Here is a 24,535-nt window from a genome sequence, read left to right as displayed (position 1 = left end):
CCATGATTTGTTAACATTGTAGCAAATGCAAACAGGCATATTTTTTCTGCCTTTTCTCTGAGTTGTGGATCTATGAGTTCTAGAAACACTCTTGTGCCTTTCCCTAGTAGCCACTCTGCATGTGTAAGCCTACAAACTGAAAGTTAGTGATTAATTTCACCATGGGAAGGGGAACCATCACAAACAGATCTGGTCCTGTCCTCAACTGATGCGCACATTCACATACTTTTTAATAGGGATTTGATTAAGGATCATGATTCCTTGCTTGATTTTCTCCTTCCTAGTCAGAATTGCTAAGCCAATTGTAGCAATCCTGCTAAGTTCAGCTAACTCATTATAGACAAGGGATTCAACTTGTGACCATCTTGGTCTCTATATAACACTTTAGGCAGTGCACTTACCAAATGATCCATCTAGGAAGTTGTTGCCAAATATTAACAATTAATTTATTAATGAGATTGAGAAATTATTGACAAATTTTCCAATCTTGATGGCTAAATGGCAAATAAATCATGATTCAAATAAATTTGTTATTACAAAATCCACGTGCGTTTTTTAAAATCCTTTCACACCACCTTCCCTCTGCAATCTACTTAACCTTATAATTCAGCGTGCATCTTCCGATTCTGGTCCTGTGGGCCTCTCTCTTCTCCCTCCACAACATCACTGGTGTCAAAACCTTTATTCACTATTGCCCCTGCATTCTGGAACTCTCTTCCTAAACAAGCAGAAACATGGTAGAGTGAGGACAAAAAAGGAGTTTTTAAAAATTACGTGGATTGTGTAATAAGATTTTTTTTCCATATACACTATGATGACTGAAAGTGATCCATTTACAAGGTGTTAGACTTGGCTTAGTAGTAGTACTCTCGCCTGAGTCAGATGGTTGTCAGTTGAGGCCCCACTCTAGAGACCTGAGCACATAATCTAGGCTGACATTTCACTGCAGTTCCATGGGAGTACTGCACTGTCAGAGGTGCTGTCTTTTGGATGGGACATTAACCTGCGGCCCCGTCTGCCCTCTCAGCTGGATGTAAAAAATCCTATGGCACTATTCAAAGAAGAGCAGGGGCGTTCTCCCGGTGCCCTGGCCAATATTTATCTCTCAACCAACTTCACTAAAAGAGATTATCTCGTCATTATCACATTGCTGTTTGTGGGACCTTGTTGTGCACAAATTGGCTGCCACGTTTCCTACATTACAACAGTGACTACACTTCAATAGTAAAGCACTTTGGGATGTCCCGAGGTCATGAAATATGCTATATAAATGCAAGCTTTCTTTCTAAAACCTGCCACCTTGCTATCTCTCGGCCCACCTGCAATAGGGTCCTCACAACCTATCTCTGAGCATGATTTTTGGTAACTTCTCTTGCACTTTCTGCTCCGTCTTTAGGCCCCTGTAAAGTGCCATGGGATGTTTTGTTAGGTGTAAGTTATTGTACATGAAATCTATCAATGCAAGCAGTAGAACTCACAGTCGGTGTACGAATACTTAATGTGCTTGGACCAAGTTCTTCGCTCTACCAGGGTTAGCTCCTCTGTCACAGTATATGGAAGAGGATTTTTTCCATGAGCAGGTTAAGTGTTTGAATGACAACATCATGGACAGTAATTTCTAACTTCATATGCCCACTCTTATTTATCTATCGAACTCTCCCTTAATTTTTTCCACATTATCCGCCTACTCCTGCTCCTATTTCTAATGGCCTTTTTCAGGATGGCAGGCTGTGGCTAGTGGGGTATCACAAAGATCGGTGCTTGGGCCCCAGCTATTCACAATCTGCATCAATGATTTGGATGAGGGGACTAATTGTAACATTTCCAAATTTGCTGATGATGCAAAGCTAGGTGGCAGTGGCAGTTGTGAAGAAGATGTGAAGAGGCTTCAAGGGGATCTCGACAGGCTCAGTGAGTGGGCGAGAACATGGCAGATGGAATATAATGTGGATAAATGTGAAGTTATCCACTTTGGTAGAAAAAACAGAAAGGCAGAGTATTTCCTAAATGGTGAAAGATTGGGGAATGCAGATGCTCAAAGGGACCTGGTCCTTGTACATGAGTCACTGAAAGTGAATGTGCAGGTGCAGCAAGCCATTAGGAAGGCAAATTGTATGCTGGCCTTCATTACAAGAGGATTTGAGTACAGGAGTAAAGAAGTCTTACACCAATTATATAGGACCTTGGTGAGACCGCATCTGGAGTACTGTGTACAATTTTGGTCTCCTTACCTAAGGAAAGGAAGGATATACTTGCCATAGAGGGAGTGCAACGAAGGTTCACAAGATTGATTCCTGGGATGGCAGGACTGTCGTATGAGAAGAGATTGAGTAAACTAGGCCTGTATTCTCTTGAATTCAGAAGAATGAGAGGGGATCTCATTGAAACATACAAAATTATTACAGGGCTTGATAGGGTGGATGCTGGGAGAATGTTTCCCTTGGCTGGGGAGTCTAGAACCAGGGGCCACAGCCTCAGGATAAAGGGTAGCCCATTCAGGACTGAGATGAGAAGAAATTTCTTCACACAGAGGGTGGTGAATCTTTGGCATTCTCTACTCCAGAGGGCTGTGGAGACTCAGACATTGGGAATATTCAAAACGGAAGTCGATAGATTTCTGACTAGTAAGGGCATCAAGGGATATGGCGATAGGGCCAGTGAATGGAGTTGAAGCAGAAGATCGGCCATGATCTCATTGAATGGCGGAGCAGGCTCAAAGGGCCGAATGGCCTACTCCTGCTCCTATTTCTTATGTTCTTATAGTGACTCTGTTATTTGTACAGAGGTGCTACTGTTGTCTTGGTTACTCACTGGGCCACCATGACACTTGGACCAAGATGGGTAGGGAAAGATGGGTAGGGAGAGAACTGAACATACACACTGAACAATTATATCTTTTGAGATTGCCACAAACTCTAAAACTGGGGGACACTGGCTCAAGCTTAGAAGAGGAAAAGTGCAGTTTAGGTTTAATTACTTTCCACAGCAGGCGGTGATGTGTGGAATGTACAGCATAGGTAGACAGAGGTGGATAATGTGGAAAAATTAAGGGAGAGTTCGATAGAGAGTGGACAATTGACGGGCAACTATAGGTGTAAACCTACCCCACTCCCCCCCCCAAAAAGTGGGTAAGTTGATTGGTGGGTGTGCAAACAGATTTTTTTTGGAACAGAGATGTCTGATTATCAGGGAAATGTTATAAGTAACATTTGTGATCACCAAGAACACATTTTAACTTTTTACAACCTTAAAATAAGCCAAAATGCGAGCTTGTCATTCCCAATGACAACACCTAACGTCAGGGATGCGCCAGGCCATTGAACTGAACCAGCCCACCTGATCCCTGATAGGGCGACAAAGCGCCAGGCACAAATAGCCAATCACTATGAAGAATAGTAAAAACAGCCAATGAGATGAGCCACGGCAAAACAAAAGCACCAATCACCATTGTCCAGCTTGCAATCATCCAATCAGCAAAGGGGTACGTGGCATTGGGGCTGCCGCATGCGGATGACCATCGCGCTTTTCGTCGCTACGCATGCGTGGTGTCGACTCGGCGCCACGGGGTGCCTGGGCAGGCGCATGCGTGCACTTTTCCTTCCACGGCTGAGGGTTGTACGCAGGCGCAGTGCAGGTGTCTGGGTTAAGATGGCGGTCGGGGAGTGGTTTCGTTGCTTGGTGCTGCTGCAGTTCGTCACCACATTATGTTCTGGCCTTTACTTCCACATCGGGGAGACCGAGAAGAAATGCTTCATCGAGGAGATACCCGATGAGACCATGGTCATAGGTAAATGGGAGGGCGGAGACTGCTCGGGCCCCCTTGATTTAATCTGATTGACACGTACACTCTCTTCGGGGCAGGCAACTGGTGAGGTGAGGTGAGGCCAGGCCAAGGCCTGGGGCTGAAGCTAAACTCTGCTGCCTTAACCAGGCTCACATATGAGCAGTGGGCACTTGGGTGCGGTGCTGGCTTGTTGCCCTAGCAAACAGGCAGCATCTTCAGGAGAAGAGGTGGAAAGTTTGCCAAACACTTTTTCGTGAAACAATGAATCTCTACCAAACTAGAGTCTGTAATTGGGTATCGGAGGTCTGTGCGGTCATTAGGTTTCTGCATTTAACTTCCTTGTATGAGTTGCTGCGTACTAATGTTAAAAAAAAGTTTTCTGTAACTTCACTTTTTGCTTTGGTTAGTTGATATTAAGTGTCTATTTGCATAGTTTCCTTTATGCAGAAAAAAAGTTTGAAAACCAGTGCTGTATATTTGTTACCCTTTATATTCCTGGTGGCGTTAGGAAGAAGCATGAATGAAGTGTCATTTTCTGATAATTATGGATGGCCTTCTAACCATGAGTGAGTGTAAGACCAGTTTTGGTCACCAAAATATAAAGATTCAACCCTTGGAGGTGATCTAGAGAAGAGCCACAGGGTTTACCCTTAGCATCCAAGGGCTAGAGTGGGAAAACTTGCATTATTCAGATTCAGAGGAGGTGACCTTGGGTACTTAAGATAATAGCCCTATTGCAGTCTCCCACCTATGCTCGGCTGGGATTGCCAACTCTGGTTGTATGCATTCCTACAAGTTTCATCAGAAGACTTCCTGCCTCCAACTGCCCTGCCAAAGAGCTTCCCCCCCCCCCCCTCAATATTTTTCTAACTAATAAATGGAAGTGTTCAAAGAAACTGGAAAAAACACACACACTTTTTAAGGACTGATTTTTCTCCTGGGTTGTTCACAGGAGATTAATCTTTAATTTCTGCAAACTCCAGGGAAATCCTGGAGGGTTGGCAACCATACACTCACCCCCAACTTCAAAGCCTTGTTTCTCCCCCACCTTGTCCACATGACTCACTTTCCCTTGCTCCCTCTCACTCAACTCCTGACCATCCAACTCTCCTTCCTGGCCCTCATGCAACTAACATTGCCAATGGTTTCCCCTCCTTGGTCACTATCCCTCTGTTTCAAAGCTGCTATTATCACCCCCTCTCCCAAGAAGCCCTCCCTTAACTTTTCTGTTTTCCAACAATTGCATCATTTATGACCACCTTTTCCATCCTAAGATCTTTGAACATATTGGTAGTTCTGTGCTCGTCTCTCTCATAACTTCCTGTTCATGTCCCTCCAGTTTGGCTTCTGCCCTTCTCACAGCACTGAAATGGCTTTAAATAGTCATTTGACATCCCATGTGAGGTGCTTTATCCTTAAGCTAATTAAGGAGAGCCAACATGGATTTGTAAAAGGCAGATTGTGTTTGACTAATTGAATTTTTTGATGAAGTAACGGAGGATTGATGAAGGGAATGCAATTGATGTTGTCTACATGGATTTTAGGAAAGCGTTTGACAAAGTACCACATAGAAGGCCGGTTAACAAAATTGAGGCTCACGGAATAGGTGGGTCAGTGGCAGCTTGGATAAGGAATTGGCTTAAGGACAGAAAACAGCGAGTTGTGGTAAATGGCTGTTTTTCAGACTGGAGGATGGTAGATAGTGGTGTTCCCCAAGGGTCAGTGCTGGGGCCGCTGCTTTTTTTGATATATATAAATGACCTGGATATTGGAATACAGAGTAGAATTTCTAAATTTGCTGATGACACCAAACTTGGGGGTGTGGCAAACAGTGAGGATGATATCAGTCGACTGCAACAGGACATAGAAAGGCTAGCAGAATGGGCAGATGAAATTTAATAGAGAAGTGTGAGGTGATGCATTTTGGCAGAAGGAACAAGGAGAGGCAATATACACTTAATGGCACAGTTTTAAAGTGTGTGCAGGGACAGAGGGACCTGGGAGTGAATGTGCATTGGTCCCTGAGGTGGCGGGACATATTGAGCGAGTGGTTTGCAAAGCATATGGGATCTTAGGCTTCATAAATAAGTATTGAGTACAAAAGTAGAGAAGTTATGCTGAACCTTTATAGGGCGCTGGTTGGGCCACAATTGGAGTATTGTGTCCAGTTCTGGTCACCACAACATTTTAGGAAGGATGTGAAGGCCCTTGAGGGGGTGGAAAGGAGATTTACCAGAATGGTTCCAGGGATGGGGGATCTTAGTTGCAAGGACAGGTTGGAGAAGCTGGATTTGTTTTCTTTAGAGCAAAGGAGGTTGAGGGGTGATTTGATAGATGTGTACAACACTATGACGGGTTTGGATAGGCTAGATGGGGAAAGGCTGTTCCCAATAGTTGATGGTGGACTAGGGGACACAGCTTTAAGGCTTTGGGCAAGAAATACAGGGGGGACGTGAGGGAAAACCTTTTTACGCAGCGAGTGGTGAGGACCTGGAACTTGCTGCCGATGGAAGTGGAGACACTCGATGTTTTCAAGGGGAGACTACTGGATAGGCACTTGAGGGAAATAAACTTGCAGGCTACGGGGATAGAGCGAGGGAATGGGACTGACTGGATTACTCTACAGAGAACCGGCACAGACTCGATGGGCCGAATGGCGGCCTCCTGTGCTGTTATGACTCTGACCTGAGTGGCTCTGCATCTGTTTCACTCGACTGACCGCGCCATCCTCCTTCAGTGTGTCTCCTTCAATGTGCCTTCTTTGTTCAGCTTTGAAGGATTCTTGCGTGATTCTATTCCTTCCTATTTGAACATAGTTATGCATCTCCAGCAATGGCTTCTCTTCCCTCCCCCATACTGTCGCTTGAGCTCTCCCAAGGATCTCACCGTGACCCTTTCCTGTTCCTCATCTATGTGCTGGCTCTTGGTGACATCATCTTTTAGATGGGATCAGCTTCCACATGTATGCTGATGGTGCCCAGCTATACCTGTTCCAATTCTCTCGATCGCCTCTACTGTTAACTGCTTGTTCACTACCCTGTCTTGGATTTCTCAATACTACTTTAGACTCTGCCAGGAACACACTTCCCTTGCCACTGACCCCATCCTCCTTCCCAGTCGGGCACAGGCTTAGCCAGAATATTTGCAGTCTTTGGATCCTTCTTGACCTTGAGTGGAATTTCAGACTCCATATCCTCTCCATCACAAAGACTACCTATTTTTACCTCCGTAACGTTGCCTGCTTCTGCCCATACCTCATCCCCATCACTGCTTAAACCACGTCTTTGTCACCTCCCAACTTGACGACTCCAATACTTTCCTTGCTGGCCTTCTGTCCTCCACCCTCTAAGCTCCCAACTCATCCAAAACTCTGCTGCATGTCCTTATTTTAAAGTCCGAAGCCCCAGTTTCCGCCAGATGGGCAGCGTTAAATTTGCCCCGCTTGCCTTTAAATCTCTCCATGGCCTTACTGTGCCCTATCTCTGCTATTTGTCCCAGCCTGCATCCCCAAGCACTCTTACTCTGAATCCAAACTCTTGTGCATTTCTTTCACTCTCCCCTTACTAGATTTTTAGCTAAACTTTCAGCTGTCACGGTCCTATTTTCTATCTTGTACCCCTCCACCTCTCTAAAAAGTCTCAAATCCCATTTCTTTGATGACTCTTAATTTCTCCCTTCCTGGCTATGTGTCCATTTTGCCTGTCTGTGAAGCACTTTGAGACTTTTAACATTAAAGGTGCTTTATAAAAACAAGTTGCATTGAATGGGGTAAAGGTAAAAGTGAAACAGTAAGACAGGGATAGTGGGGTGGGATTGTTGAATGCCGGTTCAAACTGGTGAACGGCATATTTAGAAACTATTCCAGGAAGTTCTTCAAACAAGAGTGATCAAGAAGTGGAATGGGCCTTCAAGTAGTAGTGGAATCATGCAAGAAGCCATTAGATGCTGTGATGGGAGGATGATCTGTTCTTTCTGAATGGATGAGCTTAGATAGGCTAATTGACCTGCCTGTGTCTATCTTCTGATCTTTAGCGCTGAGACTTTTATTTCTATTGATGCAAATATGTGTTTCCCTCAACCCATTATGTTTCCCACAGAGCTTAGTTTGTGTGGTTAACTTGCAGAATTGTCTTCATTTACAACCTTTTTAAATGAAGATGTGAAGAGTGAAGAGGGTCCATTCAAAGACCATGTCCTTTCATTGGAGAGTCATGGCTCAACAGGAAACAAATGATGCGATTACACTTATTGAACAAGGAACTGATCAGCCCAAATGGTGCTCAGATTCTGGTCAGTGCTCTTTCCCTCCCCTCCAAAAAAAAAAAAAAAAAAAACATTGTGATGTGTAAAATTCTGTGCTGGACACTTCATAGAAACATAAAAAAATAGGAGCAGGAGTAGGCCATTCGGCCCTTCGAGCCTGCTCCGTCATTCAATATGATCATGGCTGATCCTCTCTCTCAATACCATATTCCTGCTCTCTCCCCATGCCCCTTGTGTCTAGAAATCTATCTATCTCCTTAAATATGTTCAGTGACTTGGCCTCCACAGCCTTCTGTGGTAGAGAATTCCACAGGTTCACCACCCTCTGAGTGAAGAAATTTCTCCTCCTCTCAGTCCTAAATGTCCTACCCCGTACCCTAAGACAGTGACCCCTCGTTCTGGACTCTCCAGCCTGTGCATTTTGGAAAAAGTACTAGTTTGTTTTAATTAATGTGCTACTTTTATCCCTTGATTATAAACTTGTCCACAGCACTTTCTTTGGAGTGAATGGGAGCTGCGAATACTGCCAAGTTTGCTTGTCCTTGGTAGACTTTCCTGCTCTGACATATTTTTGAGCTGTAAATTAATCTGGTCAATCTTCAATATTCAGCTTTGGATATGCTGGAAAAGCTGGTCCTTTGGCCCAGTTCGCAGTGAAAAATACTCTGGAATTTGCTTTCACTTCAGAAAGTCGGATGGAAGAAGAAACATGGCCAGCAAAGGGTTTCGTTTTAGCTTTAGTTTTGAGATCAAATTCTCTTTTTTTTCAAAAAGATAAACTGGAGAGAACAAATGAAAATTAAAACTTAAAAATAGAATGGGGAAGAGGCCTCAAATGGAAGTCTTGCATTTCCCACATTACAACAGTGACTACACTTCAAAAGTGCTTTGAGATGTCTGGTGGTCATTAAAGACGCTATATAAATGCAAGTCTTTCTTTGTGTTTTATCTCCTGTTGGAAATGTTGGAACTTTTCCACAGCAATTCTGAAGGTAGTGAACTCTGACTGGAGATTGAGTGTGTAACAAGTTTGCACATCTGCTGATGGTGCTCCATTGTGCTTTGTCACTTTGTAATCTTATATTTTATGATCTCGCAGCACATTAAAAAGAAAGACTTGCACTTGTATCTCACCTTTCACAACCTCATGATGTTGCAACCGCTTTACAGCCAATGAAGGACCTTTGAAATGTAGTCACTGTTGTAATGGAAGAAACACAGCGGCCAATTTGCGCACAGCAAACTCCCACAAACAGCAATATGATAATGACCAGATAATCTGTTACTTTAGTCAGGTGTTCTCTGCCTAATGGAGTGTTGTAACCCTGGACAACCATCGACTTTTGCTTCCTTCAGTGAACCGCTTCCTTCAGTGAACCACTTCCTTTTGCTGCTGTTCTCTTACCCATGTCTATTGAGCAGCATCTTCCTGTTGTACAGGCTGCATGTTTTTCCTAAAGTGCATTTTGTCCCCCATGGAGTTCCTGAAATTCTGAAAAGTTAGGGAAATCTGATCGCTTGGATAGAAGCTTTCATAATCTGTAGAGCACTTCTATATAAATCATCGGGTCGTGCTGTTTTTGTGTATGGTCTGGGACTCCTGTAGTAATGCAAAGCTCAGGTGGGTGTACTCTTTTTTTGGTGGTTTGCAGTAACTGGAGGTAATGAGCTCTGCAGCAAGGTTTTACATAAGAACATAAGAAATAGGAGCAGGAGTCGGCCATACGGCCCCTCGGGCCTGCTCCGCCATTCAATAGGATCATGGCTGATCTGAATCTAGACTCACGTCCACCTCCCTGCCCTCTCCCCGTAACCCCTAATTCCCTTATCTGCTAGGAAACTGTCTATCTCCATTTTAAATTTATTTAATGTCGCAGCTTCCACAGCTCTCTGGGGTAGCAAATTCCATAGATTTACTACCCTCTGAGTGAAGAAGTTTCTCCTCATCTCAGTTTTGAAAGGGCAGCCCCTTATTCTAAGATTATGCCCCCTAGTTCTAGTCTCACCCATCAGTGGAAACATCCTCACCGCATCCACCCGATCAAGCCCCCTCACAATATATGTTTCGATAAGATCGCCTCTCATTCTTAACTTCAATGAGTAGAGTCCCAACCTACTCAACCTTTCCTCATACGTCAACCCCCTCATCTCCGGAATCAACCGAGTGAACCTTCTCTGAACCGCCTCGAGAGCAAGTATATCTTTTCTTAAATATGGAAACCAAAACTGCACGCAGTATTCCAGGTGTGGCCTCACCAATACCCTGTATAATTGCAGCAAGACTTCCCTGTTTTTATACTCCATCCCCCTTGCAATAAAATAAAAGCTAAGATTCCATTGGCCTCCCTGATCACCTGCTGCACCTGCATACTAACTTTTTGTGTTTCATGCACCAGGACCCCCAGATCCCTTTGTACTGTAGCACTTTGCAGTTTCTCTCCATTTAGATAATAACTTGCTCTTTGATTTTTTTCTGCCAAAGTGCATAACCTCACACTTTCCAACATTATATTGCATCTGCCAAATCTCTGCCCACTCACTTAGCCTGTCTGTCCTTTTTGCAGGTTTTTTTATGTCCTCCTCACTCACTGCTTTCCCTCCCATCTTTGTATCGTCGGCAAACTTGGATATGTTGCACTCGGTCCCTTCCTCCAAATCGTTAATATAGATTGTAAAGAGTTGGGGTCCCAGCACTGACCCCTGCGGAACACCACTAGTTACTGATTGCCAGCCCGAGAACGCACCATTTATCCCAACTCTTTGTTTTCTGTTAGATAGCCAATCTTCCACCCATGCCAGTATATTACCACCAATCCTGTGATTTTTTTATCTTGATCAGTAATCTTTTGTGTGGAACCTTGTCAAATGCCTTTTGGAAGTCCAAATACACTGCATCCACTGGTTCCCCTTTATCCACCCTGTATGTTACATCCTCAAAGAATTCGAGCAAATTTGTCAAACATGACTTCCCCTTTGTAAAACCATGCTGACTCTGTCCTATTAAATTATGTTTATCCAAATGCTCTGTTACTGTTTCCTTAATAATGGACTCCAACATTTTGCCAACCACAGATGTTAGGCTAACTGGCCTATAGTTTCCAGCTTTTTGTCTACTTCCCTTCTTAAATAAGGGTGTTACATTAGCAGTTTCCAAATCTGCCGGGACCTTTCCTGAGTTCAGGGAGTTCTGGAAAATGATCATCAATGCATCCACAATCCCTACCGCCGCTTCTCTCGACCCTAGGATGTAGGCCATCAGGTCCGGGGGATTTATCCGCCTTAAGTCCCATTATTTTACCGAGTACCATCTCCTTAGTGATTTTAATCGTGTTTAGCCCCCTCCCCCCATTGCCCCCCTGTTTGTCCAGTGTTGGGATATTTTTAGTGTCCTCTACTGTAAAGACTGATACAAAATATTTGTTTAGTGTCTTTGCCATCTCCATGTTCCCCACCACTAGTTTCCCGGTCCCATCCTCTAAGGGGCCAACGTTCACTTTAGCCACCCTTTTTCTTTTTATATAGCTGTAGAAACTCTTGCTATCTGTTTTAAACAGGAAAGCTGCTGTATTTTCTGGTTCATTGTCAGCCCTGGATTAGGTTCTGTTCACAGTTACAAAAGAGCTGTGCTGCTGTTGGTCTAGTGCTTGTGATTCCAGAAAACTTCTGGACACCTCACAACAGAGGTGCAAGCCTCCTTTTTAGAATTAAAAATGAAATATTAGCCCCTCCAAATGTTCCATAACAGGGGTGGACAATTATTTGGGCTGAAGGGCCACTTAACAAGTTTTGGAGAGCTGTTGAGGTCCACACACCAATGTTCCCATTAAGCTGTGTGGTCATGCAGCGGTCTGGGGGGTCCTTTGCAGGCTGTTCAGTGGCTTTTAAATTAATAGCTGTGTAATTAGTACAGCACTGAGCACAATTAAATTGCTCACCAATTGCCTAACGAGCAGAGGATGAGTTAGTGAATAAATCTGTTAACTAATTTACTAATTCAGTTGGTATAAATAATCAGTTAAATAAATAAAAAAATTAAAATACTAATTTGTAAACAATCAGTTTTGCATTAATTAGTTAGGTAGTAGTTAATAACTGATTAACAGGTATCATCCATCAGTCACGCCATCACTGGGGGTTGGCACTGGGCTGGGGAGACGAGCCCCCTGCTGCTGCACTCACTGCTCTCCACCGGTTTAGGGGCAGCGTTGCCATCTGTTTTTTAAAAAAAAAGCAAGCCTTACCCCGGGGGAACTATGGCCTAATCCGCGACTTCCGGCCGCCTCAGAGTATCTTTGCCTCCCGTCTCTAAGGCCTATTGCTATGTTGGGTCTCCTGCTGCCTTGGAGACAGTGACCTGCCACCTCACGTCACGTGGGGCGGGGTTGGGTGCGGTGACAATTTGGCCTCGAAGCCAGGCCTTGGTGGGCCGGATACGGCCTGTGGGCCGTATATTGCCTGTCACTGGTCCAGAAGGTGAAACCACCACCTGCTAAGCTGTGCAAAGCAGTATGGTCTCTGGTGCAGTTCCTAGTCTGTGCCCAGTTAGCTGATCTCCTGAGCTATGAATCAGGAAATTGATCAGTCTGGTTCTGTACTAGTCCTGATCAGTATCCAGTGATACCTGGTGGAAAGGCATGAATGTGGATGTCTGCTGAGGATCGGATTCTTTTGTGATGCCGTCTCTTTTTCGCCCACAAACCATCATGTTTGAATAGCCTGTAAGACCGCACTGATTAAGCTCGCATGTGACGTGCATGTCATCTGGGCGAGTTACTGGAAGCTTGTAAAGCTCCACCCCAGCAGAAGTTGGAGCCTTCAGGGGAGGTGAGGAAAATGTTCTTGTGGGTCTAAAATGGCCATGCTCTGATTAGGCCTCCTTTTCTTCCCTCTCCTTTGAGACACCATTGTAGTTTGAATATTTTAATAAGATGCCGTCTGAATATTACTGGTTAAAAGCGAAAATCATTTGCGTTTTGGCTCAGTTTAATAAGTGTCAGTAATTCTCATTTCAATTTGACTTTTATAACTCTGCTCCAATTTCCACACCCTTCCTCTCGCAAACATCCTTAGGTTGGAGGGTGGCATAAGGGTCGTGCTTATTAACGTTTTACATGGACAAGATCAGCGGTTGGTCAGCAGGAGGCTTGTTTAAGCAATAAATAATGTGTCTTGGACCACTGTTTCCTCCTCCCCTCCCATCCCACCTGACAGCTGCTCATTGAAAAGTCAGTGTGTAATTTAGCAATTGATAGGATCAACACTGTTTCAATTGAATTTTTCAGGTAATTACAAAACTCTAATGTATGACAAACAAAGGGAGGAGTACCTGCCTTCTCCTCCAGGACTTGGAATGTTTGTGGAAGTGAAGGATCCTGATGAAAAGGTACAATATATTCAAACTGAGAAAGCCAAACTTGTGTATTCAATCACTTCAAGAGAACTATCTACTGGTTTTAAGAGATTTTCTCTCCAATCTTAAAATTCACTTGAAGTAATTAGTGCTCTAGGTTAGTACTGGGAAATGTAATATTTTGTACTTTATTTCCTTCCTAGTCATGTTTGATGCAGCATAAAACCTTTAGCTATTCTGGAGTGAGATTTCCATTTGCTATATCAGATGAGCTGTCATTTTTGCAAGAACAAGCTTAATGAAACAGATGAGTTTGTGCCATTGGGTAATAAATAGGAAGATTCAGTAATTTAATTTTCACTGACAGGCCAGCTGTGAGATTGTTGAAAATAATACCCAAATAAACATTACAGTTCACTGTGCATGGGGCCTCCGAAGTTACAGGAGCTCACCAGTCCAGCATTTTAATGAAAGGACTGTGAAGCTCTTTCTATATATCTGGCTGCCTGCTGCCTCTCGTACCCACAGCTCCCTGTGGTCATTATCCAGTCGCCCAGAAATGGTTCCAAATACCCACAACCTTTTTAGGTTTTATCAGCAGAACAATGTTTAAAAAGGGGAGCTAAAATCAAATGCCGAACTAAAGATTAATGTATTTTACTCTCTATAGGTCATTCTCTCAAGACAGTATGCTTCTGCGGGAAGATTCACATTCACCTCCCATATTCCAGGAGAGCACCAGATCTGCCTGCACTCCAATTCCACCAAGCTCTCTCTGTTTGCATCGGGAATGCTGGTAAGGAAAGAACTTGTAAGAATAATACAGCTTCATGAGGTGAAGTCAGATAAAATCAGTAATAAATATTGATTATGAAACTTTTACATCAACTTTACAGCACAGGAACGGGTCTTTCAGCCCATCAGGTCTGTGCCGGTGTTTATGCTCCACACAAGCGTCCTCCCACCCTACTTCATCTCACCCTATCTGCATAGCCTTTTAGTCCTTTCTCGCTCATTTACTTATCTAGCATCCTCTTAAATGCACCTATGCTATTCACCTCAACTACTCCATGTGGTAGCAAGTTCCACATTCTAACCACTCTCCGGGTAAAGAAGTTTCTCCTGAATTTTTTATTGGATTTATTAGTGCCTATCTTGTATTTATGGCCTTTAGTTTTGGACTCCCCATAAGAGATAAAGGACTTGCATTTATATAGTGCTGTTCACGACCTTGGGACGCCCCAAAACGCTTTACAGCACTTAAGTGGAAATGTCTTCTCTACGTTTACCCTATCGAACACCGTCCTAATTTTCAAGACCTCTATTAGGTCACCCCCTCAGCCTTATCGTTTCTGGAGAAAAGTTCCCCAGCCCGTTCAGTCTTTCCTGATCATTATAACCTCTTATTTCTGGTATCCTTGTAAATAACATAGAAACATAGAAGATAGGAGCAGGAGTAGGCCATTCAACCCCTCGAGCCTGCTCCGCCATTCAATGCAATCATGGCTGATCATCCAATTTCAGTACCCGGTCCCTGCTTTCTCCCCATACCCCTTGATCCCTTCAGCCTTAAGAAATATATCCAACTCCTTCTTGAATATATTTAATGAATTGGCCTCTACTGCCTTCTGTGGTAGAGAATTCCACAGGTTCACCACTCTCTGGGTGAAGAAATTCCTCCTCATTTCTGTCCTAAATGGCCTACCCCTTATCCTTAGACTGTGACCCCTGGTTCTGGACTCCCCGACCATCGGGAACATCCTTCCTGCATCTAGTCTGTCCAGTCCTGTCAGCATTTTATAAGTTTCAATAAGATCCCCTCTCATTCTTCTAAACTCCAGCGAGTACAAGCCCAATCGTCCCAATCTCTCCTCATACGTCATTCCTGTCAGCCTGGTGAATCTTCACTGAACTCCTTCCATGGCAAGAACATCCTTCCTCAGATAAGGTGACCAAAACTGCACACAATACTCAAGATGTGGTCTCACCAAGGCCCTGTACAACTGCAGCAAGACATCCTTGTTCCTGTACTCAAACCCTCTCGCTACGAAGGTCAACATACTACTTAACCGCCTGCTGCACCTGCATGTTTACCTTCAGCGACTGGTGCACAAGGACACCCAGATCTCGTTGCACTTCCCCTTCTCCCAATCTGTTGCCATTCAGATAATCTGCCTTCCTGTTTTTGTCACCAAAGTGGATAACCTCACATTTATCCACGTTATATTGCATCTGCCATGCTTTTGCCCAATCACCCAACCTATCCAAATGATCCTGGAGTTTCTCGGCATCCTCCTCACAGCACATGCCCATCCAGCTTTGTGTCGTCTGCAAATTTGGAGATATTACATCTAGTTCCCTTGTCTAGATCATTAATATATATTGTGAATAGCTGCGGTACCCCACTAGTCACTGCCTGCCACTCGGAAAAAGACCCGTTTATTCCAACTCTTTGCTTTCTGTCCGCCAACCAGTTCTCTATCCAAGTCAATACCTTGCCCCCAATCCCATGTGCCTTAACTTTACACGGTAATCTCTTATGCGGGACCTTATCGAAAGCCTTCTGAAAGTCCAAATACACCACATCCACTGGTTCTCCCTTATCTATTTTACCAGTTACATCCTCAAAGAACTCCAGTAGATTAGTCAAGCACGATTTACCTTTTGTAAATCCATGTTGACTTTGTCCGATCCTGTCACTGTTTTCCAAGTGCTCTGCTATTACATCTTTTATAATGGACTCTAGCATTTTCCCCACTACCAATGTCAGGTTTGTAATTCCCTGTTTTCTCTCTACCACCTTTTTTGAATAGTGGGGTAACATTAGCTACCCTCCAATCCATGGGTACTGTTTTTTGTACCTTCGCCAGTGCCTCTATATCCTTTTTGTAATATGGAGACCAGAACACTACACTTTGCTCTAAGTGTGGTCTCACTAAGGTTCTGGGAAGTTTTAACATAACTTCCCTCCTTAAAAGCTAAAGACCATTTTGTCTCTTTTTTTTCCCCATCCAAAAAACCCCATCCTTTAATGGGTATGATCTGTACTGATTTCAGTGTAGTAACCATGATAAAATGCTGGTGAGAGTTTGGAGTCTCTGCTTGCCTTACCATGGAAACAAATCCAGTGCATTCTGTAATAATAGTTATAATCCGGCAAAAATGTTGTTAATATTTATCTCTTACTCAGTTCTATATCGGCCCTCTCACCCTGAAGAAATCTTTGGGTTCTTTGTAGTTGGGTTGGGGGAGGGGGAGTGAGTATGATTTTATTTCAGATACATCATACATTTCCTTCAGATGTATATAATCAGATACAGTGGGACAGAATGGCCTTGGAACTCTCTGGCTATGAAAATATTTTGGTGACCATATTTGATTGCCAGATAAGGTTACTATTTTTAAATAACTTTTACCCAGCTCCGCACTTAACTATCAGTGTGTGCCATGATTACTTGTTTTAAAAATATATAAAGTTCCCCACTTAGATATTTGTCCGAAATTGACGTGTTAATTTTTGCCTAGGTCCTAAGCTCTGGAATTCCCTGCCTAAACCTCTCTGCCTCTACCTCTCTTTCCTCCTTTTAAGACATTTCTTAAAACCTACCTCTTTGACCAAGCTTTTGGTCACCTGCCCTAATTTCTCTTCAAGTGGCTCAGTGTCAAATTTTTTGTCTCATAATATTCCTATGAAGTGCCTTCGGAAGCTTTACTATGTCAAAGGCGCAATATAAATAGTTGTTGTTGAGTTGAAGGTATCTTGGGATATTTTATTATGACTTTGGGTGGGGGGGTGAAAGAGGAGGGGGAAAGGTTTGTCACACAATTTCAGGCTGATGTCCTTAACTCATAGAATCATAAAATAGTACAGCACAAAAGGAGGCCAGTTGGCCTATCGAGTCTGTGCCAGCTCTTTCGAAGAGCAATCCAGTTAGTCCTACTCCCCCGCTCTGTCCCCATATGCCTGCAATTTTTTCTCTCGTATTTATACAATTCCCTTTTGAAGGCTACTGCTGAATCTGTATCCACCATCCTATCGGGTAGTGCATTCCAAATCCTAACCACTCGTTGCGTAAAAAAGTTTTCCCTCCTGTCACCTCTGGTTCTTTTGCTAATCACCTTAAATGGATGCCCCTCATTAGTGACCCTTCAGCCATTGGAAACTGTTTATTTTTATTTACTCTATCTAAACCCTTAATAATCTGCTCTAAGGAGAACAATCCTGGCCTCTCCAGTCTTTTCTACTCTTCCCTCGGCCCACCCCCTGTTAATCCTAACCCACCGTTCAGTAAAATAACCAGAGCACTGTTGAATCATATTAAAAAGCATTGAAAAGTAGCCTTGGGCTCAATTCCCCCTTCATATATGGTACTGAGCCATACAAACCAGGAAGCTCCCAGGTTTACTTGCATTTCTGATGTGTTATTTGATCGTTGTACTGAGGGTACCTTCAATAATGAGTTTTCGCCCTGCAGCGGGTTCACTTGGACATCCAGGTTGGTGAACATGCCAATGATTATGTTGAGATTGCAGCAAAGGACAAGCTCTCCGAGCTCCAGCTCCGTGTGAGGCAACTGATTGAACAGGTGGAACAAATCCAGAAAGAGCAGAACTACCAGCGGGTAAGTGGGAGAGGGCGAGGGCTAGAACATAACTATAGGGGGGGGTAAGTGAGGGGGTCAGGTATATAACTACTAGAGGGGAGGATAAGGGCAACAACCAAAGTCGACAGTGAGGGCAGGCGTACAATGACCTGAAAGGGAGGGGGAAAAAATTCAAATAAGTATGAAGAAAGAGATGGACAATGTGTATGTGGATATCAGGCAGCAATAAAATTGGACAAAGAAGTAGTGGTAACGTGCATCATGGGAGTGGGTAGGGGTCAATAACTAGCTTAGTACCACACGGCATGGCACATTTAACCACTAAACTGTTGGGCAAGCTGGTCAATAAACCAAAGTAACAAGGAACTGCTAATTTAGCAGTAAATGTACAGATGTCTCGACAACATTTAGGGTTATGACAGTTCAGTGCCCCGTAACAACATAATGTAGGGACTGGTGTACGTGGCATATATGTGAGGATCACCAGAATGAAAGAAACAAGGAATTAAATATTGTGCCTTTCATGGGGAATGAAACATTTCAAGAAAATTGGATGAAGTTGAAGTTTTATTTTCTATTGCAGTCACTCTTGCAATTTGTTTTTGTATATATTTGAGTCTTTGTCAGTAACACAAACTGGTTACGATGTAATAGGGCCTCTGGGAGTAGTGATAGAATCTGACCATGAGGTAGTTGGATTCACATCAGCAGTAGAGCTGTAGAACACAGTGCTTCAGTGATTGCGTTCTTGTTTCTCTCCACTTCTCCAAAATGTGGATGTGGGGTTCAGAAACTTCTCCAGTTATTTTCCTTGCTTATTGTTTAACAAAATATTCAAAAATGTTTGAATTGTCTTGTTTAAATGCTTTTTTTTTTAGAAAGTTTTGTTGATTTTCTTAATGTGACATTTGGTAACATCTGCTGTAATTAACTGATCTATAGAGTAGTGTCTTACTTTTGAAAAAGCTGAAGATGTATTGGTGCAGCTGTGAGGCTTTATATTGTGGGGGGCAGGAACACTGAAATGGCTGTCTAGACCCTGCATTTACTATACCTGGGATAATGTACTGGGTACTGTAAGATATGGCTTCCTGTGCTATAAATATGATTCTAGATCCTGAAATTTTCTTTGTTCCAGTATCGTGAGGAGCGTTTCCGGGTGACTAGTGAGAGCACCAACCAGAGAGTCCTGTGGTGGTCAATCGTGCAAACGCTGATCCTCATTCTAACTGGAATCTGGCAGATGAAACACCTGAAAAGCTTCTTTGAGGCCAAGAAACTGGTGTAGGTCGTGATTGCAATGACCTGTATTCGATTTGGTTTAAATGCAATACAAGGCTGATCGACCAAAGGCACGTTTTCAATTACACAATTCAAGTCGTGGCTCATTGGATTTTGCCCAATTCCGCTCCCCTCCCCAACCTCCATGACATGCAGTGCCTCCAAATGGATCCTGGCAAGTAACGGCTAGTATGTTTGTTACCAGTTGGGTTTTCGGAAAGAAACTTTGACAGCCAAAAAGGCAACTCTATCCAACCTGCATCAAACGGCTGGAGTTGACCGTGCTTTGTTGCCTCTGGGCCCCCAGTATATTGTTGTCAAGCCACTGTAAATCTGTTTTTTCATCTGACCAAAACTTTGAATGCTTCAATAATGGAGTATTCAAAGTGGAGTTTTGCAGTACTTTAATGTGCTAAGGTATGTATTCCTTTCCCCATCCACTAACAGTTGAGTTTGTTAAATCCATTGACTAATCTTAACATTTTGAAACTATTAAGCACCAAACAATGTCCTGTGAACTTCCCTTTAAGGCTTAAATAGTCCCTCTTTTGTGTGACCTTTTTCAGTTAAACTTTCCCTATATATTGTGCAGAGGCAGCCTCAGTGTGACCAGGTGTGATCATGGAGGTATGAGTAATACTCTTAAATGTTACCAGACTGGGCCTGTCTGTATGACTAAGTAGGAATTCGATTATTTCTAATTCTCTGGTTGGAATTTAATTCCTCTGACTTTAAGTAGGGCAACACTGCTGAGCAATTTTGTGCTCTGGTTTGCTTGTAATGTTCTCAAATATAATTTATTGAACTGCCATTTGTCTTTGTAATTGGAAACATTGTTTTTGGTCATGTGTAAATCATTGAGGGATAAAGGTGTAGGAACCACTGTGGGGATGTCCTGTTTGAACTTGGGTATGAAAAGGGTGGTGTTACATTTACGGAGCTGCACTTGATTCAGATTGTGTAGGCAGCTGTAAATATTTGTAGCAAGTCTGCTGGCGATCAGGGATCCAGTAGCACACTGGCAGCAGTAGAAATTAGAGATGTTCCTCTCACTCTGACTGACTGCATTCAAATTGTTAACATTTAGAGCACGACCTCATTAACCTAAAGCATTTGCACTGTAAGCTTGTAAAGTTTTGAACTTTGCTGCTTTTTATGGATTGATAGAGGTTGGTTGGAAATTTCATTAGATTGATAGGAACTTTTCTTTTTAATGGAATGTTTTCTCTACTCTTCCCTCCTTTTTATTGGGGTAGATGAATGAGTGTGGCGATTATTACTTTCTGCTGTTGTCGACAGGCGGTGCTTTCACTGTACGATGAGCTAATCCCATTGGGTTGCATTTGTCAGGTTTTCCAGTTTGAGATTCTGTTTGGCAGAATACCAGACAGGGAGTCTAGGTCTGTTCATATTAATTCAGTAGACCAAGGTTCTCCATCCTGCTGAGTCTCTGTGAACTGATTCACATACTTGCATGCACCCCATCATTAAACTGTTTGTGCTTGATAGGAAACCAATTTGATTGCTCTTGTCCAGATATATCCCAGCTTACTCGTTGATCATTTACATGCATGTCTGGGCATTCATGATCCACTGCTGTGGGCACCTTGGTATCTTGTTGGCAGATTGCTCAAGGGGAAGTGCCAGAAATTATACTCTCCAGGTGCAAACTGCTCCAAAAGCTGAGGTAATGGTTCCGTCTCTGAGGAGAGGCTTCTTTAGGTTGCTTGGTGTGATTCCCACTGCTTCCAAACCAAATGCCATGATTGCTGTATTATAAATCATGACTACTTTTGAGCCCTGTATCGTTTAAATCGTCCCTACACTCTGAACCACCTTCTAAACCGTGCTGGCGGATTGAAAAAATTGAATGTTAATAAATAGATGTGATACCTCCTCTTTCAAAGACACAATTTTCCACTCATTATTTCCCCAACTTGGGAATCTCTTTGGAAGAATACCACATGAGGTGGCTAAATCAGTTCATAGTAATCCAGTAGACCAAGGCACTCTAGATTATGTGGTGCTTACTGCTGAATATCAACATGAACCAATTCACAGCAGTTATGATCATCTCTACAAGTCCTCTGTATTCGTTATCAAGCTTAATGGGGACAGGTTTTCTCAACTGCCTCTAGGCAGGACCGTCGGCTGTGTGCCACTCCTTGGCAACTTTGGTGCTGCAGTGTAACCAGCAGTGTGGGAGCATGCAGCAAACTGAGCTGATTGCAGTAGTGTTTATGTGGGATAGAGGAAATGAGTGAAGAAAAAGCTTCATTCTTGAGGTTTGGCTAAGTCTGAAACCGTGATGGGCACACTGATGACTTGAACCATCAGTTGGATTGAAAAGTGGGTTCTCATGGGTTGCAGACTTTTACTCTGCTGACTAATTTGCCAGGAAAGATGCTATTGTGTTGCTGCAGGTTAATGATATTTCATACAATACCTGTTCTCTCTTCAAAAGCACCTGTAAAGGAGCTGTCTGGATTGTAGAGTTCAAGTTACATGGCACTGTTTTTTTAGCTGTGCTAAAGGGTGGAAACTAGATGGTTTAATCCATTACTTGCACCCTTGATATCTTTAGATAAAAGGTTTTACTGTAAATAACAGCATATATTTAAGGACTGTTATGGGTGTAATGTGTTAAAAGTGGAAACGAATGGAGAGCCAAAGTGTGCACTGCTTGGAAACAATCCTTCTAATCTGTTGATTCAGATAAAGGGTTGGAACATGGACCGGGGCGACCATTGCAAATGAGCAATGTGCCTGTCTTGGACACCAAGATATAGACCTCTGCTGTAATAACGCACTAGAGCCAATTCATTAATTACACAAGTGTTGAAGAAATATAATGCCTCGGAATGTAAATTTCTGCTTGTTACTTTTTCTTCAAGTTAACTTTCAGTTCTTTTATTTCATCCCCTTAATTTCTTTATTTGGAACTTGTGTACATTGTATAGAGATGACATTGCTTAATGAGATTTGTTCCTCTGTATGTTGCAGTAATTGACATGTACAAGTTCTCTTTGTTACTGCTACCATGGACCACTTTTCATAAGTTCTCATTTTTGAAATAAAACTATTTCCACTTTTTTTAAGTTTCTCATTCATGCTGAACTAGGCACATGAAATCTGCATCAAAACAAAATTCTGAATTGCTTCATGATCATTGTAACTTGCACTGGGAATACTTTCACGTATGCCAATCGTGCCAATACCCTGCTTGAAATGAGTCCTTACACATGCAGAATAGTCTTTGCTATAGCTCTGCTTAGATCAGGGTTTGTGTTAATGGAATAACATTTCTGCAGAGGTGCAAGCAGCACCACACACTGGTGGGTTTTTTGTTTTGACTGCCTGAGACCTATACATCTTGTGGCCAATTTTATTGCAGTGCCAGGAAATGGGAGCAGGTTGCCCTCTGAACTGTGATATAGGGAAGGTGCAGTTGGCTGAGAAAATAACTTGCATGATTTCAGCAAAAGGAATATGGGTTGAAAGCCAATTAGCAGCTTGCACCTTAGCCCATTTCATCATTCGTTGGGTAAATCTATACATAGGATTAATCAAAGCGCATTGTAGCCCAGTGACTGCATTAAACGACTACTGCCTGTTCTTCCCCAATGGCTTACTACATAAGTGTCCTGTGTGATATTGAGCCATACAGACCAAGTACTCCTAGTCAGATCCCTGATCAGAAGTGAATTAACTGACCTTGGCTGGGGTGTGCTGCTACAGAAGTGGCCTCTGCACCCCTGGGCTACGAAAAGAGGAGCAAAATGTAGCCAAGGTTTTTGATCGCTGTCCACTGATCACTGCTGGATCCCACCTGTGAATGTTGAGAGAACCGAATCGGGCTCCGCTTTGACATGTTCAAGTAAATAGCTGCCTGACTCTCGCAGTCTAGGTTCACTAATGCAGAACGGCTACTTGATTGAGGTAGTGGAGGGCTGTGAGCACTCGTGTATCCCCAGGGAGAGGTGGGCAGAAAACTGGGAGAAAAAGCAAGCTGTGACTACGTTGAATTTAAAGTCAAAGTTCATTAAAAATTCCAGTGTATTAATAATCAAAAAAAGGTAGATGTGGGTTGTGTTCTGATTTGGTTTATGTTTGGATGAGGGATTCTATACAACAGGACGCAGTGGGACCCAGGCGGATACGTTGGAATGGTGTAACTGCATTTGATGCGTATTTCTCGAGCTGACTGCATTGATTTGGATGTCTGTTCAGTATTTAAACGCTACAGTCGGAATTGTTGTATCTGAGTTTTTAAAAAGCTATAAGATGGCATTTGCAAGAATAGTTTTTAAACTGATTTTATTTTTCACTTAAAACAAAAATATTTAATAAAATTGTTCTCCTATCCATCCTCCATTGTCCTCTTTGTGCCTGTAGAGTCCAGTTTTTCCACTCGCCCTGAAAGTGCTGACCAGAGCCTAGCTGGAATTGGGGTCTTAAAGTTCAGCCCTCAGCACCAACCCTGTTCCCATCAAGAACAATTGTGGATACTTCTGGGCCCGTTTTCTTTGAACTGAGATGCTGGCAAAATTTTGTGTATTGTTATATGAGACTTAGTTTGGGGACGTGTTGTGATAGAGTTCAAATTTAGCCCAAACTTAAGGGAAGAAAGTCTCCTGTCCCCTGTAATGCCTTTTATATAAAAAATCAGTCTGAGTAATCTTAACCCATTTCCTAATGTGTACTAAACACAACTTGACCCTAAATTAGCATTAAAATGTCAATACCTGACTTGGAAGTATTCCATTTCTCAGTACTGACTGCTTGACTTTAGTGAACCTAAAAAAAAAAATCACCAAAATATTGATCACAGGCTAAGAGGTTTTAAACTGGTGGTGCTCCTAATACAGTACAGGGTCTATTGTGCCCAACACCCCATCCCATGTGAATCTTGGCAGATTTGCTGCTTTATATACATTTGGGCCTTCATTCACAGGCACTCTTGTCTGTGAATTGTTGATTGAATTTGGATGTGGTGCTGTTCACCTTGCTCACTAGTAAAAGGTTAAAGAAAGGCTATTAGGCAAAGTTATTCCAGTTTCAGCATGCAAAATGGCCCTATTGAAATTGAGCTATTGGGCATGTAATTTCTTTCCTGAAGAAGCACTGGGCAGTTGCTTGCCAGCTGCCCACAGTCATATGGTCAAAATCAGGAGTTCACCATGTGGGGCTTGCAGTTCCAGACCTGCCCCTCACTTTGTTTCATCATTTGAGAGTGGTCTTTGAGCAGGACAT

At 43.0% G+C, this 24,535-nt stretch overlaps 1 protein-coding gene across 4 annotated transcripts; it reads left to right on the top strand.

The window, feature by feature from the left end:
* The first annotated feature begins 3,572 nt into the window (after positions 1–3,572).
* On the top strand, positions 3,573–22,375 carry LOC147113821 (transmembrane emp24 domain-containing protein 9-like). 4 transcript variants are annotated; one of them, XM_085995166.1, is made up of 6 exons: positions 3,577–3,787; positions 7,942–8,074; positions 13,330–13,430; positions 14,068–14,193; positions 17,873–18,019; positions 19,140–22,375. In XM_085995166.1, exons 2-6 carry the CDS (start codon positions 7,975–7,977, stop codon positions 19,287–19,289), a joined length of 624 nt encoding a protein of 207 aa, XP_085851292.1. In that variant the 5' UTR covers positions 3,577–3,787; positions 7,942–7,974; the 3' UTR covers positions 19,290–22,375. The 4 variants fall into 4 exon arrangements, with proteins under 4 accessions (XP_085851289.1, XP_085851292.1, XP_085851291.1 ...); XM_085995165.1 differs by having other exon boundaries at positions 7,909–8,074; XM_085995164.1 differs by having other exon boundaries at positions 7,882–8,074.
* The last annotated feature ends 2,160 nt before the right edge of the window (positions 22,376–24,535 follow it).

Source organism: Somniosus microcephalus, chromosome 8 (assembly GCF_052327205.1).
Source record: "Somniosus microcephalus isolate GS21.2 chromosome 8, FLI_Smic_1.0, whole genome shotgun sequence".
NCBI classification, from domain to species: domain Eukaryota; kingdom Metazoa; phylum Chordata; class Chondrichthyes; order Squaliformes; family Somniosidae; genus Somniosus; species Somniosus microcephalus.
Note: the sequence above shows the minus strand (reverse complement) of the source record. Positions and strands in the feature narration are given on the sequence as shown.

Bases quoted from the DNA above. Each gene is read 5' to 3' on its own strand.
- LOC147113821 (XM_085995163.1), top strand. From the start codon at position 3,583: ATGCGTGCACTTTTCCTTCCACGGCTGAGGGTTGTACGCAGGCGCAGT. The intron at 14,194-17,872 runs GTAAGGAAAGAA...TTCGCCCTGCAG, and splicing joins TGTTTGCATCGGGAATGCTG to CGGGTTCACTTGGACATCCA. The intron at 18,020-19,139 runs GTAAGTGGGAGA...TCTTTGTTCCAG, and splicing joins AAGAGCAGAACTACCAGCGG to TATCGTGAGGAGCGTTTCCG.